Source organism: Glycine soja, chromosome 8, assembly GCF_004193775.1.
Source record: "Glycine soja cultivar W05 chromosome 8, ASM419377v2, whole genome shotgun sequence".
NCBI lineage: Eukaryota > Viridiplantae > Streptophyta > Magnoliopsida > Fabales > Fabaceae > Glycine > Glycine soja.
In genome coordinates this window covers 3,992,911-4,008,911 of record NC_041009.1, presented here as the reverse complement: position 1 = coordinate 4,008,911, position 16,001 = coordinate 3,992,911, and the positions used below count along the sequence as shown (strand labels likewise).

General features: G+C 33.4%; 2 protein-coding genes and 1 pseudogene across 3 annotated transcripts; 1 reads left to right on the top strand and 2 right to left on the bottom strand.

Moving 5' to 3' along the window:
- The first annotated feature begins 2,949 nt into the window (after positions 1-2,949).
- LOC114421253 lies at positions 2,950-7,292 on the top strand (annotated as a pseudogene). Its single transcript, XR_003668513.1, has 7 exons — positions 2,950-3,302; positions 3,891-4,189; positions 4,274-4,382; positions 5,252-5,377; positions 5,770-6,005; positions 6,083-6,389; positions 6,711-7,292. The product of XR_003668513.1 is annotated as a cyclin-dependent kinase D-3-like (transcript).
- Positions 7,293-7,849: 557 nt separating this feature from the next.
- On the bottom strand, positions 7,850-10,231 carry LOC114421252 (protein DETOXIFICATION 16-like). Its single transcript, XM_028387102.1, has 7 exons — positions 9,379-10,231; positions 9,177-9,263; positions 9,026-9,082; positions 8,685-8,923; positions 8,450-8,568; positions 8,274-8,360; positions 7,850-8,184 (listed from the first exon to the last, which is right to left on the bottom strand). Exons 1-7 carry the CDS (start codon positions 10,119-10,121, stop codon positions 8,089-8,091), a joined length of 1,428 nt encoding a protein of 475 aa, XP_028242903.1. The 5' UTR covers positions 10,122-10,231; the 3' UTR covers positions 7,850-8,088.
- Positions 10,232-12,190: 1,959 nt separating this feature from the next.
- LOC114423068 (protein DETOXIFICATION 16-like) lies at positions 12,191-15,394 on the bottom strand. Its single transcript, XM_028389681.1, has 8 exons — positions 15,049-15,394; positions 13,993-14,537; positions 13,760-13,846; positions 13,629-13,685; positions 13,231-13,469; positions 12,863-12,981; positions 12,693-12,779; positions 12,191-12,576 (listed from the first exon to the last, which is right to left on the bottom strand). The coding sequence occupies exons 1-8, from the start codon at positions 15,349-15,351 to the stop codon at positions 12,517-12,519; spliced, it is 1,497 nt and encodes a 498-aa protein (XP_028245482.1). The 5' UTR covers positions 15,352-15,394; the 3' UTR covers positions 12,191-12,516.
- Positions 15,395-16,001: the final 607 nt, after the last annotated feature.

Here is a 16,001-nt window from a genome sequence, read left to right as displayed (position 1 = left end):
ATGATGGAAATAAATATCAATATTTAAGATTCAATATATCACATTATCAATTTTAATAAAGAATTATTTTTTATTTTATTATTATTTTTATTATTTTATTTAATTGTTAATTCAACAAGTCTTTGCTTAAAATTAAAGGTTTCTTATCATGATAGAGATTATGATAATGAAAAATAAGTATTTTATCATTTTAATCTACATTATTCTTGATTATAAGATTATTGTAAATAAAACATTATATATATAATGATCTTTATTGGATAAAGATTAATAAATCTCATTTATTAAATTGCATATATATATATGATATACATGTGAATGTCATCGTTGAACTGATTTAATTAAGAATTCCTAATAGTTAATGTTATCTTGATATGTCAACAAAAAATTCTCAAACAGAAATATAAAAGTTTCCTTCCTGACATTATCATAATAATTAATAAGTTATTTGTTATATTTTAATTCCAGACACCTAATGCTTTAGGACACTAGTTGAATGAATATTAGATATGATTAAATACTTGTACAGTTAATGATTAATAAAGAATGAATCCATCAGCTCTAGGTAATAATGAGGTTGAGCTATGTGATATAATTAAGACCTTGACCAAGACAATTGAATGAAAGAAGAAAAAAATTTCTTAAGTCATTCATTGACTAAATGTGTTAACGTGTTAGAGTTTGATAATAATACTATACTCTAGCATGAATCTTGAGCTATAAATGATGGAAAAATAATATTACATTATTCTTCTATTTTGAAGATAAAAGATGTTACTTCAAGCTATTTGGATGTTAAAGAGAGTGTACAAATGTTTCAATCTTTACCATAGAAAGTAATTTATTTGATAATTGAGTTAGAGAATTTAATTGAATCAAATAAATATTTTAGTGGAATATTATTATATTTTTTGCTAGTACTAAGAATATAATTAATATAAAAAAGAGAGTATTGTTTTAAAAATGTGGAGGTTCCATTAAACAAAAATAATATTCTATTACTACATATCCAACATCATGTGATTAAATGTGAATTATCTTTATCTTATATCATGAAACTTATCAAAATAAAAGATGAGATAATTTTTATTTTTATAAAGATAAAGATATATGAAATTATTTCATATAAAATCTTTTCTTTTTATCCAAAAAATGTTCACATTCATAAATAGAAGCATCTACATGAGTTAAAGTACACCAAACACAAATTAGAAAAGTTTAAATCTAGTTTTAAACCTTAGAAGAAAATTTACTCTTTAGAATTTTATTTGTCAAAAGAGTTGATAGTAGAAATTGATGTCTCGTTATTAAAGAAATTTTTTATTGTTTTAAGAACATACATTCAAATGTAAAAATTAATTTTTTTTCTATTTATTATTGTTGTATTTTTAAATATAAAATAGATAATAATTTTTTACTATAAATATTAGAAAAATTTCTATAACTATCATAAGATCTGTTCGAACTTGGAGGATCTCAATGTTTTCTTTCTTGCTGGCTATCTTTTCATGTCATTTAGGATGAACTTCAATGCTATCTGTTTGTTACTTGTGAGATTTCCATATTACTTTTGTTTTTGACCATGGTTCTCTTTCTTAGTTATCATCTCATAATTTATGCTTGTTGTACTTTTGTGCTGAATCCTAGCTAGCTAGAATCAACTATAATGTCGGATTCACATGTCTCTTTCAGCTGTTATATAGTTTGGAAGCTGCTGCAAGCTTTTTCTGCTTCCTAAAAGTATTTCATTCCTCAATCATTAAAATCTTTAGTTCTACGGAAAAAGTTCAAGAATACCCTTCATATCCTTGGAGAAAATTTGAAACTATCGGTTTTATTTTTGAACGAAAGGTTAGCTAAAAAGCAAGATGAAGATCGTAAAGAAAAAGTGGTATATAGATTCTTTAGAATTAGGTGTTTTTCTTGGCCTTTTATTCCTACTTCCAAACATTTCCCATGGAAATCACTTCCAAGGTTTTGTAGAGTCATAGTCTTATGAATATCAACACTGTTCTATCTTCCCATCAAATACTGATCTGAACTCAGGAAACTAAATTACTTTCATTCTTTCTTTATCTTCATAAGTAGCCATCATCAGTTGACTGATCATTGATGCAGTCTTAAACGTATCATGATCACACTAATATCCTTGGCAAGTTGATGCCGGCTAAAGATCATGCATATACTCTTCCCAGCTCCGTTAACTTAGTGTGTTTTAATAACAGGTGGAATGAGACAAACTTACCTTTAATCATTTTCATACAACATACTTTCTTGGACAAAAATTTCCAAAAAAACTGTCAAAATTTAGAGAAAAACAAAAAATAAACCATCCTATTTTAATTGTAAAAAAACATATTCCTAATTTTTTTGGGGTACATTAACATTTACCTTATTTTAATTATTAACTTTGGTATGCCATGATAAAAAGCTATTAATTAAAGTGATAAAATAGAGAGAATGAGGCAATTGTACAGTATTAGATATTCTTGTGGTAGGGAGGGAACAAAATGTCAGATGTCTAGTCAAGAGGATTAAGTGACTTCTCCAAATTAACTTTTATATATGCAATTTTTTCATTTGTATTTATAAATTTTCTCTTTCTCTTACCCATTTCATTTCATATATGGACATGGACCACTTTGTCTCCAGAGTTTTCACAATCATTTTATCGAAAAAAAGAGTTTTCACAATCAACGGTAAGCAACAAAACAATATAACCGTAGAGAATAGAATTCTCAAAAAGAACATCTTCATGTCAAAACTTAAGATACTTATTTTGAATATTTTAAAATATATTAAATTATTTTTTATTAATTAGACTTGTTCCAACAATAAAATAAAATAAAAAAACAATTTTTTATTCTTAGAAATTCATCCTACATCTATCAGTGGATATAATCAAGTAATTAAACAATATAATCATGATTTAATACTAAGGTAAGCTCATTCGTCAACGGCTTATTCGCTTTATGACGCTCTCTCGCGATGCTCCCTTATTCGCTTTTACTTTCAGGTTTCAGCCACAGCGGCTGTTTATATTCACTTCTTCAACCCTCATTTCTGGTTAAATCAGTACTCACTCTCTACCCGTTTCCTGATAATCCCTAATTTGATCCAAATGACTCACTTGTAATTTCTTATAAAAAAAAATTCAATTCTAATCACTTCAATCAACCCCAATATCTTGAACACGAATGTCAGACATGGATCCGTCCAAAAAAGTGGCCGATAGATATCTGAAGCGTGAAGTCCTTGGTGAAGGTACCTATGGAGTTGTGTACAAAGCTATTGATACCCATGTAATGTCCCGAAACTTTCTTCTAATAGTTATGCGAATTCGAGACTGAAAAATCGATTTTTTTTTTTCATATTCTCTTTTCTGGGTCGTGTGAATTGGATCTTTACTTTCAGTTGATGCAAAGAACAATTCTGAATCAGAGTAAAATACATCTTCATGCAGGGCCTTAGAGAGTAATGTAGAAAAGGAAGATGCATTTATTTGCTTTGGGTTCCTGAGTTTGATTTAGGGGTTTGTTTAAAAAATTTGCTTAGGGGGCTTATTACTTTATCATCTTTGCATTAAATAATTATTTAGGAAGAATCATATACTTTGTGTCATTGGGTATGACTTATGAGGAAGTGGTACTTCTTACCTTTTGTTTAGTGATCTTGAGAATATAATGGGAGGAAAGCTTGAAGCTGCTTAATTAGTTTCAGTATAAGTTTTGTAAAGTTATGACTTGTTCTTCGTATAACTTGCAGCACATGCAGGAGATAGATATGCTTGTTTACATGTCTTGATGAACTAGCTTTTTGTTCAATAATGAAAATGGCAATACTATTATAATATCGTATTCTTATAAAGATGAATTCATTTGGATTGACAGACAGGGCAGACGGTTGCAATTAAGAAAATTCGGCTTGGCAAACAGAAAGAAGGGGTAAATTTTACAGCTCTTAGAGAAATTAAGCTGCTAAAAGAGCTCAAAGATCCAAACATTGTTGAATTGATTGATGCATTCCCACATAAAGGGAATTTGCATCTTGTTTTTGAATTCATGGAGACGGACCTAGAAGCCGTCATACGAGACCGAAATATTTTTCTTTCACCATCTGATACAAAATCCTACCTGCAAATGACACTAAAAGGTCTTGCTTATTGCCACAAGAAATGGGTTTTGCATAGGTAGAATATGATGTGGATTTGGCCATTACAAAGCTGTTACTTGATTTAAGTGCTGAGCTCAAAAGTCTGCTTTCATATTTTCAGGGACATGAAGCCAAATAATTTATTGATAGGATCTAATGGACAGCTGAAACTTGCAGATTTTGGTTTAGCACGGATGTTTGGAAGCCCAGATAGAAGGTTCACTCATCAGGTTTGCTTCTTTATGTATAATGGCATGTGGGTCCCATTGAATATGAGTTTCATTGTGTCAGTACTTTGATTTAGGGTCTTTAGCTTATTAGCTACGATTTCTTTTAAAGAAAACTCAGCTTTTCAAATAAACAGTGAATTTGAAACTCAAATCATTGTGTTGATAATCCTACTTGCCGCAAATCCTTTTGCATTAAGTAGTGTAGTTTCCTATAATATGGATATTAGAGTTTGCAAAATTGGAAAGGAATTTTCATTATAGTCAATGACTTATATGATGATTTAGTTCAAATTTTGTATGAAATCCTAGGACTGAAATTCAGCAGATTTTTCAGCCAGAAATCTTTATTATTATCCACCATGTATTGCTTGCAAAAAGGCCGAGCCTTGACAAAATGGTATGGTGGTTGGCTTGTGATTTGGTAGTCACAGGTTCTGGTTATGTAGACAGCCTCTTTGCTCACATAATTAAGGGTTCATACATATATGTTATCTAAACCTCTCCACACCCAGTGATAGGAGGAACTCATGCATTGGGATACCCTTTTTTATATTACTTTCAAATTTAAGAACCTGGGGAAGATAATTGGAGACCCAAACATTGGAGCATTGAAGTGGAGGTATACTAAATTCTGGTGAATGTTTTCTAGGATTGTGGCTCTCTATGATAACTGAATATAGTGGCGACATTTATGGCATAAAACTTTTGGTGCACTCTTCCTTTATTTCTAGAAGAGCTACCCACATGTTACTGAACATGTTTCATGATTTCATCTTATGTTGTGTATTTTGCACTTTCTATTGGTGGATTGAGTTTCTAGTTTCTACACACATGACACTTGTGCTCAAATGTTTATTATACGTGAATAGGTTTTTGCTCGGTGGTATAGAGCTCCTGAGCTATTATTTGGTGCCAAGCAATATGGTCCTGGAGTTGATGTTTGGGCTGCAGGCTGTATATTTGCTGAACTTCTTCTTCGTCGACCTTTTTTGCAGGTAAAAATGATTTACATGATTGATATTCTGAAGTAGATGGGTTTTGACATCAACTGTGGTTCATTTATTGGGACATGTTATCCATTTAACTTTATCAACTAGTTGAAATTAATTTCTTGCAGTCTGAAAATCCTAAACCATTCAAAGCTGTTTTAACCGAGCTTGAATTAGCTCTGAAGCAATAGGCTATGGTATTTTTATGCATTGATGACGGTTTATTGGGCTTCTATTTATTCCCACTCTATATTTTGTGAATAGCTGGTTTTAATATAATTTCCAAGATTTAAATGCAATTCATTGCATTGGCTGCTTTTCTTCATTTTTATTTTATACTTGGATTATTAAGCATGTTTCTTATGGGTTTTTCATCAGTTTGTTATTATCACTTGTAGGGTACAAGTGACATTGATCAATTAGGAAAGATTTTTTCAGCATTTGGCACTCCAACGGCTTCTCAGTGGCCTGATATGGTATACCTGCCTGATTATGTCGAATACCAATATGTTCCTGCCCCCCCTCTGCGTTCTTTATTTCCGATGGTAACTGATGATGCTTTAGATCTGTTGTCAAAGATGTTTACATATGATCCAAAAGCTAGAATTTCAGTGCAGCAGGCACTAGAGCATAGGTACCTGCCTTCAGCATCCCATTAATACACCAATATTTATTTTTTCTCCATAATTAATCTCTCCTCTTCCACTTTAGGTACTTTTCTTCTGCTCCTCTGCCTTCGGATCCAGACAAGCTCCCTAGACCTGCTCCCAAGAGGGAATCTAGGACTTCTGATTTCAATTTACAGGAGGGTCCTACTGTATTATCACCTCCAAGGAAGTCTAGGAGAGTGATGCCAGGACGTGATGGGTTTGAAGGAAGTTCTCTGCAAGCAGATAAGGTTGATGCCAGTTTTGGTGATTTCAACTGATGATAATACAGGCAAGAATGAATCAGCTCCAATGTCTGTAGAATTTTCTATCTTTGGTTTAAAACCTCCAAATAGACCTACAATTAACAGGTACAACAGTATTGGTTGTCTAATCAATTCAAAGTGGCCTAATAGTTTGTAATTTTAACTGAGTCAAACATAAAATTATCCAGCTGAGTTCATTGGCATTGGAAGAAAAATAAGCCAGGCTTATATTGTTAGGATATTTTTCTAGTGAAGTTGCTGATTAGAAACTATTGTAATATGCTATAACACGATATGCTGTAATGTGCTAAACATAATATGTTGTAATTCCCAAGTAGTGGAAGAATGTGCCAGTTGTTTGTTATCTTTTAGTTTCTACATGTAAATGATGTTAATTAACCTTAGTTCCTTGTTTTTGTTCTGCAGTGCTGACAGATCATATTTGAAACGAAAATTAGATCTAGAATTTCAACAGCCAGAATGAATATTCTGTGGCCGACACATTCATACAAACTTATGGAGGGCAAAATACATTTGAAGAAAAGTGGTGAATCCTCAAAGGCTTGCTAGTATGTCATTCTCTATCCCTGTTTCTCAGTGTGAAGCTACAACAAATATGTAACTGAAGAAGTCACTGAAGATTAGTTGCAGTTCAGATACCTTAAAGTAACTTCTATAGAAAAAAAAATTAAAAACTTATATCACACACTCACTCTGGTCCCCCCTTGTACATTTTTGTTCTGTACGTTTTCAGAGAACTAGTATACTCGAGTTCATGGAAAACATGGAGTGTGAGGACATTTTCTCGAGCCGTTGCTGTATATGGCGCTTGAAAAAAAAAACTTTAGGGGAACTTAATTTGAATACAAATTTGTTATTGAACATAAGAAATTTTTTTATATGCATATGGACTTGTAGAGTGTGTATTGTATGTACTTTATTGGGAACTTCAGACATGTGAATTCCAATTTTAATTGGTTGAATGATTTTTTTCTTTCGGTGTTTTTATATTTATTGTAGCTGTTGACATTAATGACTTAGTTGATTCAATGGTGACAACGAGCATGAAAGAAATTGGGTGAATCTTATGTAGGAACTACTTGACAGCAGCACAAAACTTTATAGCTAAACTTTCAAACAATTCTATTATTAGTTGAAGTTTATTGAATATCGTGAGACTCATTCTTTATTTCATTAGTCACATTTATGATTTCACCATTTAAAAAAAATCAATGGATATCATAATAGTGTTTAAAAGAATATATTAACAATCCTCTTTGTTGAAATGGTGAAGAAATTCATTTTGAAATTAAATAGTCATTTGAGTGCTTATTGGTTCTTCCATTGTAAGTACAATGTCTAAAAGTTCTTTAAATGTAAGTCTCCCTAATCCCTGGTTCTTCCTTTCACAAATTTTGTTCCGGTGTTTGCAACTTTATACAGCATCAGTTCTATGGCGGCAGGCTTTGTGATCTGAATGATAAAACCTATAACCGTAAATTGATTAAGGAGGATCATGCTTGGTTATATATTTTGTGCATAACATGATCAAAATCATCCTTCCATTTCCAAAGCCATGTTTTTATGAAATTCATTCTGAAATAGGTAGTCATTTGAGTTGTTATTTTTGTTCTTCCACTGGTTACAATGCACAAAAGTTCTATAAATGTATGTCTTTGAAATTCATGGCCCTTCCAATCTTTATTCCATTACTTGTTCCCAATTTGGGGCTGTATACAACAACATTAGTCCTTCGGTGGCAGGTTTTGGGATCAGAATGATAAAGCCAATAACCATAAATTGATTAGGGAACTAGTTCCTGTTTTTGATGCGGTAATACGCTGTCTCTAGTAGTTGGCGGGATGGTTATGAGTTCAACTCTCCTTTGAGCTTTCCTTGCCTAATGAAGAACAAGAAAGAGTTGTGTAAATGTAGTAACAGGAAAATGAATTGAGAAGAACGTTGAGAGTGAGTTTTGAAATTGCTTACTTGTTCCTCCCAATTAGTTCGAAAAGTAATGATTATGTAAAGTGACACTTGCACAATAAATGCAAAAATGATCCCCATCCAAAGCCCCTGTGTGACAGAAGAAAACTATTAACATTTACAAACAAGGAAGGCAGATTCAGCGAGTGGTAGTAAATGATAGATGACAAAATCTTAACCTTGGCTTTCATGTGTACAATAAACGCTAATACTACAGCACAAGGAACGCCCACAAGATAAAATGAGCCAAGATTCACATAGGCACCAATCTTCTGCCACCCACATCCTGCAAGAATGCCTGATTGTTGTGTACACAAAAATTGAAACTGTTAGGATATTCCTAATATACTCTTTTGTGGCAGATATTTATCCCTGGAGGAAATAAAATAAACATGAGGGATTAGCGAGGAATACCTGAAAGTGTACCTTGGATCCCATCTAGAAAGCTAGAAAGGGCCAAAACTGGCATCATGAATGAAACATATCTGATCACTTCTTTGTCATTACTGTAAACATGTCCCCAGACATTCCGCAGTAGAATCATGGCTGAAACTAAAATGACCCCTTCAATTAAGGCCATTGATAACACCACCCGAACTGCTAGACTTGCGGCTTGTGGATTTCCACTCCCCAGTTCATTGGAGACCCGTACACTGTGAAACAAAGCATACATAGAATATTCAGTTTCAATTATCCAATAAAAGGTAAAAGAATTAATATTTGAATAAGAGAGCAATTGCCCATACTTAAAATACCTTACAGCAGCACTGAATCCGAAAGGGATCATCCAAGCTAGACCAAATGTATTAAGGCTGGAAAGATTAGGTGATAATATATCAATATATAATAAAAGCAAAGCAAAGAATATTCTTAGTTTGTGTGTTTGTATGTAGTTCAGACACAAACCATATTGAAAGCACTGAAGTTTCTAATTTTGGGTTAGGAAGAAGACCAGACATGAGGACCATCAGTTCAAATGTCCACACTTTCAAGCTGTTCCATGTTCATGACAAAAAAAGAAAGAAGAGAAGAAATGCTGCATCAGAAATCTACAAGATCTAGTTAAGAGCATCACATTAGCATCATTTTGCAAGGGAATTTACCATACCAGTGCATAACAGCTGAAGGAGCAGCGAGTTTAAGGAAATCAAGAAGGTTGTGCAGGGCCATCTTGGAAAAACCTGTCCAAGAGTGTTTGCATGCAGAAGAGAACCTCACATACAGAGAAATCAAGATTACATTTATCCAATACGATATGGAATTGGCCAAGGCTGCTCCTTTGATTCCAAGCCCTGACTTGAAAACCAAAAGCCAACACAAAAGGACATGAAGCACAGCTGCAATTCCAGAAGTTAGCACCATTGGGAACACAATCTTTTGGGTTTGCAAGAACTTGAGAATGCACTGAAGAAGACCGTATGCAAATAAACTCGGGATCATGTACTGGGTGTATGAGCCGGCTTCCTTGGATATGGCTTTGTCTTGGTGCATAGCCTTGAGAATTGGTTCTGTGTTGTACCAGATGATCGAAAGGAACACACTCATCATTAAAACAACAAGCATGGATCTCTGCATGTGTATTCCAAGCATATGGTATTGTCCTGCTCCATTTGATTGACCACAAAATGTGTCCAGTGCAGTAGCTAGCCCCAACAATAAGTTGAAGCCGGTGGCCGATGCGAAGGAAGAGGCCATGGAAGCGCCGGAAAGAGGGAGGGTACCAAGATGGCCAATAAACATGACAGAGATGGCTTGAAGAATGTATTGTAAAATTCCAACTGAGAAGAGAGGCACTGCTAACCATAGCAGCCTCTTCACTTCTTCCACCACTTCTTCTCTCCCAATTCTCATTTTTTCTTCAGATACATGCAAACATACAGACTACAGACTCTGCTGCCACCTTGTTTTGTTTCGGTCTCTCTTTCACTTTCGCGTATGAATATGAATATATATCTACGTGAACAGGGATGAACGGTTTGCAGAATTTACGGTTGAAGGGTCCACCAATATATATATATATATATATATATATGGGAACAGTTTTAGATATTTAGACGTATACTGCGACTGCAAAAGTTACCAAATAATACTGACAGTGGAAACGCTTCCCAATCCTCAAGTAAAGTTGAGTTTGGATCTTGTAAACAGAAAAAAACATACTTGCAAGATAAGATTCCACCAAAAGTGGCTAATTACATTGCCTATTGCCTACCATGGGTTAGTCATGTGCATATGCAAACTATGCCGTGCATTTATTAAAGTGAACATATTGCTACATCATATCATTGATTTTATTTATATTTGTTGGTTTTAGTTTGAGGAAAAAACGTAGGAGAGAAGGAAACATAATATAAAAGAATGTGAATTTTAATTTGGAACTATTGATATTGTTATTTATTTAATAAGTCTTATATTTAAATATATTTAAATAACTGAATTAATAAAAAGATTTCTCTCGTTGAGAACTCATTTGATTTTCATATATTTCTCGAGATATTTTCTTACGAAGTTTTGTTATAGCATCTATAATAGCCTCCGGTTTAGGTGGACAGCCCGGCAAATAGACATCCACTGGGATTAGTTTATCCACGCCCCGAACAGTACTATAAGAATCGGTACTAAACATCCCCCTGTAATTGTACATGCTCCCATAGCAATAACATATTTAGGTTCGGGCATTTGTTCATATAATCGAACTAAAGAAGGAGCCATTTTCATAATGTTCTATTATTTTAGGAGTGATTGTCTACCGATGATTCAAAAACAGAACCAGAAATTAATTTAAAATTTAAGACCGACTTATTTATTAACAATTCATTAATAGTACAATAATTAATTTAAATTAAAAATCAAAATTGTCTTGATAAAGCATTTAGGTCACGTTCAAAACAATATTTAAGTATCATTTTTTTATAAATATTAAATGAAAAATTAATTTTCACCAAGGTTTTTAATATATTATTAATAGTATATATTCAGTATAATTTATTTAGTTAATTTATAAGCTTATCATAATAGTACACAGTCTTAGATCGCTATACTTCTTAACGCGAGTTGCGCCTGAGTGTCAAAAACTATTGATTACTTTAACGGCTTATATTTTGTAGTTGCACAAAGCTACTCACACTTATCCCCCAATTTATCCTGTAAAAGGTAATAAAAATTAAAAAAGTATACTGAGATTCAGGGAATGCTTGCTTTAACGTCCAAACTACACAACTTGAGTTAAGAGCCGTCAAAACGGCGACTTGTGTAATATTCATTAGGGGCTCATTCGGTGTTCATCGTCTAATTTATGTTGTGTCTCGCACAATTACACAAACATTCAAACAACAAGGTTGCTTCGGAAAATCATCTAGGGCAACAAAGATGACCATATTAATTTAGACTTTAATAAGAAAAAAGCTTTGATCAACTTGACAATTAAAAACAAATTAAAATTGAGCAGAAAATTCAATTTTCCTACACTGAGTTGAATAATTAAGAGAATCACCATCCATACATTTCAACAATACAGACTTGCAGATTGCAGTGCAGTCCGTTGTGCTTTGTGCCCGTATTGTATTCTTCCTCTTCTATTCTTTTCTACTCACTGTCACTGTGGTCCCTCTTTGCTGTTTTCCTATATTCATTCTACTATGTTATAGCTTCCTGTTCCTAAACTTATTATACTTAAATAATTATTTTAAAATATTATAAATTCTATTAGCTACTCCTTTTTTCTTTGGTAGTGTATTTTGCCTCTAATGCCCTTTTCCTTCTCTTTTTCCCGTAAGTTTTTGAATTGTGGTTCATTCTTGAGGATTAGTTTTACCATGTATGGTTTTAAGTGATCCGTGATATGAGGTTCCAAAAAGAAAGTAGATGTTGAATCTAATTTCAAAACTGGATCTAATAGTGGACTATTAACAATATGACAATTTTGAGAATGAACTAGAGAATCGACCAGCATGAATCAGAAGTTGATAATTTCGTCAGACTCAGAGGAGACAAAGATGTTACAGGTTTTTCTTTTCTTTTTTTTTTGTGGTTAAAGATGTTACAGATTGAAGAGACTTAATGCTATATCGCTGTTTAAAAGCTACAAACATATAGTCATATAGATGTGCACAGTTGAGAGACTTGGTTTTTGATTGAATGCAAGGTCATCTTCAAACTTAATCAAGATTCTCTTGCCATGTACAGAAGTTCTCTTCAAATTTAGGAATGTTCACTTCACGGTGCCACCAGTTAAAATATATAATGTTCACGAGACTATGACCTCAGCTCTCATATAATCGTAGACTCTGTCTTTCACCTTCTTTGCCTGAAAATGAAAGGAATTTCCAGAAAAATACAACCATATCACCCCCCAGAGCTCATCAAATCAAATAAAAATATTAAAGTAGATGAAGGAGGTATAACGAAAAGGCTAAAGTTAACCTCTTGTTCCCAATCAGTACGTATTGTAATGATCAGAAGACATGACACTTGAACAACTAGAGCACATATGATCCCCAGCCAAAGCCCCTATACAAAGTAGAATGACATTTTTCTTATATGAAAATGACAAAATTAAGAAGACTGATTTCAGAAAAATGGACTAGTTTTACCTTCCCACCAATGTGCAGGACGAAAGCAAACAAGATAGCTGATGGAATCCCAACTAAATAGTATGATCCTAGATTAATGAAAGCACCCTTTTTTTGCCAACCACATCCTCTAGCTGTTCCTGCATTAGAGTCGATGATTAGTCTAAATCTTTAGCTGCATACAAAACTGTACATTCTTTTTCTTCGAAATAATGAGTTACAAGCAACCTTATTTTGACATGTAACATTTGATCATAGAATTTCGGTATTGCAAGCAACCTTTCGACTTCGAGTGAAAAGATGTTATGTAACATTTTGTATTGGAAGATTTTATTTTCAGACCTGTATCTATTAGGACAATAAATAAAAGAAATATAAGCTAGAAAAACCTGAAAGAACACACTGGAGTGCATCAAGGAAAATGGATGTTGCAAGAATTGGCAACATGATAGCTACATATTGGACTACTTCCGCTTCATTACTATATGCATAGCCCCAAATGTTGCGTATTATTATCATCACTGCTCCAACAAAAGTTCCCTCAATAATGGCCATTATAAAGACAAAATACACTGCTAAACGCGCAGTCCGTGGATGACCAGCTCCTAGTTCGTTTGAGACACGAGTGCTGCAAAGAATCATGCAACGTATTACTACTACAACATCTGTACAGAACCAAGAAACAAGTACTAATAGACAAAGTAGCTAGGAAGAGGACAGAACACTTTGGCAACTCAGTTATTTAGCAATTTGATCATGTTTTTGAAAACTCTTAAAAGCTACTCACCTTACAGCTCCACTGAGTCCAAAGGGGATCATCCAAACACTTGTCGAAGTATTCAGACTGGTTAAACAGAAATTGTCAAGCATGTGTAGCAGCTCAAAACACATTTAATGTTCAATATTATACTAACTAACCAGATAGAAAGCACTGATGTTTCTAATTTTGGATTTGGAAGAAGGCCAGAGAGGAGTACCATCATTTCAAACGACCACATTTCCAAGCTGTTCCGGATAATATAAAAGAAAAATGGAAAAAGAAAATCATTATCCTAAACCGAAGTTGTATAGGATTGGCCGATTCAGAAAAGAAACAAAATGTAACTTTCACAAGTAAGAATTGTTGGTAAAAATGTATGAAGAGACTATACCAAACCATAAGAGCAGAAGGAATTGCAAGTTTAAGAAAAGAAGGGATGCCATGCAATGCCTCTTTAGAAAATCCAGTCCAAGTTTTTGAGCACGAGGGAGAAAACTTGACATAGAGTATGAGTATTAAAACATTTATCCAGTAAGATATAGCATTTGCTATGGCAGCTCCTTTGTTTCCAAGTCCAGATTTGAATACCATAGTCCAACATATAAGAATATGCAGTAAAGTAGTGACTCCAGAGCTGAACACCATTGGAAATACAATATTTTGGGTTTGCAAAAATCTGTTAAGGCACTGAAGAATGCCATAGGCAAAGAGGCTTGGAATCATTAGCTGAGCATATTGTCCAGCTTCTGCAGATATTTCAGGGTCTTGGCCAAGGGCAACCAGAATGGATCTTGTATTTGCCCAAATAAATGCAAGGTTTATGCTGACAATCATAAGAACAAGCATAGCCCTCTGCATGTGTATGCCTAACATATGGTGCTGCTTTGCTCCATATGATTGCCCACACAAAGTATCCAAAGCACTAGCCATTCCCACCTATTTGAACAACATAAAAAAACCAATAACATCTTAGAGAATTAAATATTACCACATTAGTATTTGGAAGTTGTTTGGCATAATACTGACAAAAAATAATTTTTAAGAAATTAAACATCAAGTTATTAGGTGTCTGTACTCTCAGTAACTCAATAATATTGATTGATTACGTACAAACCTGTCTTATAGCTTGGAATTGAAATCACTTGTATTCTTTCCTTTATTTTTGATTTGTAGATTAATATACATGTTTGCTGATTAACTTGTTATTGGTAATGATGAACAAATTTAACTTGAACCAGTTATAAGCCGCTATATTACATGATGAAAATGATAACTAGACAGATTCGTCTTACCTAATTAACTAGCATACTAACTTAGTAACTTCTCTATTAGACATTGAACACAAGGAATTTAGGATCACAAAAATAAATAAGTAATGTTCAGCTACACATGCTAGAAACAGTACACAGTACGCACACAAAGGCAAGGAAAGCAGGTCACAACTAACCAATAAGCTAAAACCAGTGACAGAGGCAAAAGAAGTAGCCATTGAAGCACCAGAGAGAGGCAATTGGCCGAGATGCCCCACAAACATAACAGATATAATTTGTTGGGAATAATTTAACATAGAAACAGATATTAAAGGCCCTGCTAGCCATAACTGCTTCCTCACTTCTTCATACAGTTCAGCTCTCTCTATTGCCTGCTGCTTATCCTTGTTGCGCTGTATGTTATCAACTTTGAGTCTATCTTCCACTGTGATATGTATCAATTGAGACAGTAGAGATGCCTTTTGATCTTCTCTATCCATTGTTGTTTAAGAGGAAAGACACGAGCCAAAGAAACCAGAAAGAAACAATACTGTATATATAATACAAAAAGAGTTGAGGAGATATTTATAAGAAAATGACATAGGAATAGAATAGTACACTTTCGTCTTGTTATCATGCTTTTAGATATTTGCTTAATCCTTAAACTGGCTTTTTATCTTGAAAATACTCGAGTGTCAACTCTGTCTAATTACTATTTAATTTATTGTTGGTGTTCAGAATTCAGATTCACAATCACAGGGAACACTTCTACTGAGGGTACTGCCACTGGAAGTGGAAGAGATTGAGTTTGCTTACTATAGTTGTGACTTGTGAGGGTATAACTATAAGTTGTGCCATTTTCATATATATTAATCTCTTTCTGGAAGAAGCAGAATATTTCAAAACTTATTTATTCTTTACGTAAAGGAAATACTATGTTTTATATGAGAATAATTCAGATTTGTTTGATGTGAGGCATTCGGTAATGGAAATTATTGATTTAAATTGTTTTTTCCTGCAAATTTAATGATTCTTGAATATTTTTATGTGAAAGTGCAAATATTTATTTAATATCAATTAATCTCCCACCTGCCATCTCTCAATGTATAACTAACAACTAAGGAATATTATTATGAATGTGTAAATTATT

Coding starts and splice junctions, on each gene's coding strand:
- LOC114423068 (XM_028389681.1), bottom strand. CDS start 15,351: ATGGATAGAGAAGATCAAAAGGCATCTCTACTGTCTCAATTGATACAT. Junction 13,686..13,759: donor ACATCAGTGCTTTCTATCTG/GTTAGTTAGTAT, acceptor CTGTTTAACCAG/TCTGAATACTTCGACAAGTG. Junction 12,577..12,692: donor GTACTGATTGGGAACAAGAG/GTTAACTTTAGC, acceptor TTTCATTTTCAG/GCAAAGAAGGTGAAAGACAG.
- LOC114421252 (XM_028387102.1), bottom strand. CDS start 10,121: ATGAGAATTGGGAGAGAAGAAGTGGTGGAAGAAGTGAAGAGGCTGCTA. Junction 9,083..9,176: donor ACTTCAGTGCTTTCAATATG/GTTTGTGTCTGA, acceptor TAATCTTTCCAG/CCTTAATACATTTGGTCTAG. Junction 8,569..8,684: donor GATCCAAGGTACACTTTCAG/GTATTCCTCGCT, acceptor CACAACAATCAG/GCATTCTTGCAGGATGTGGG.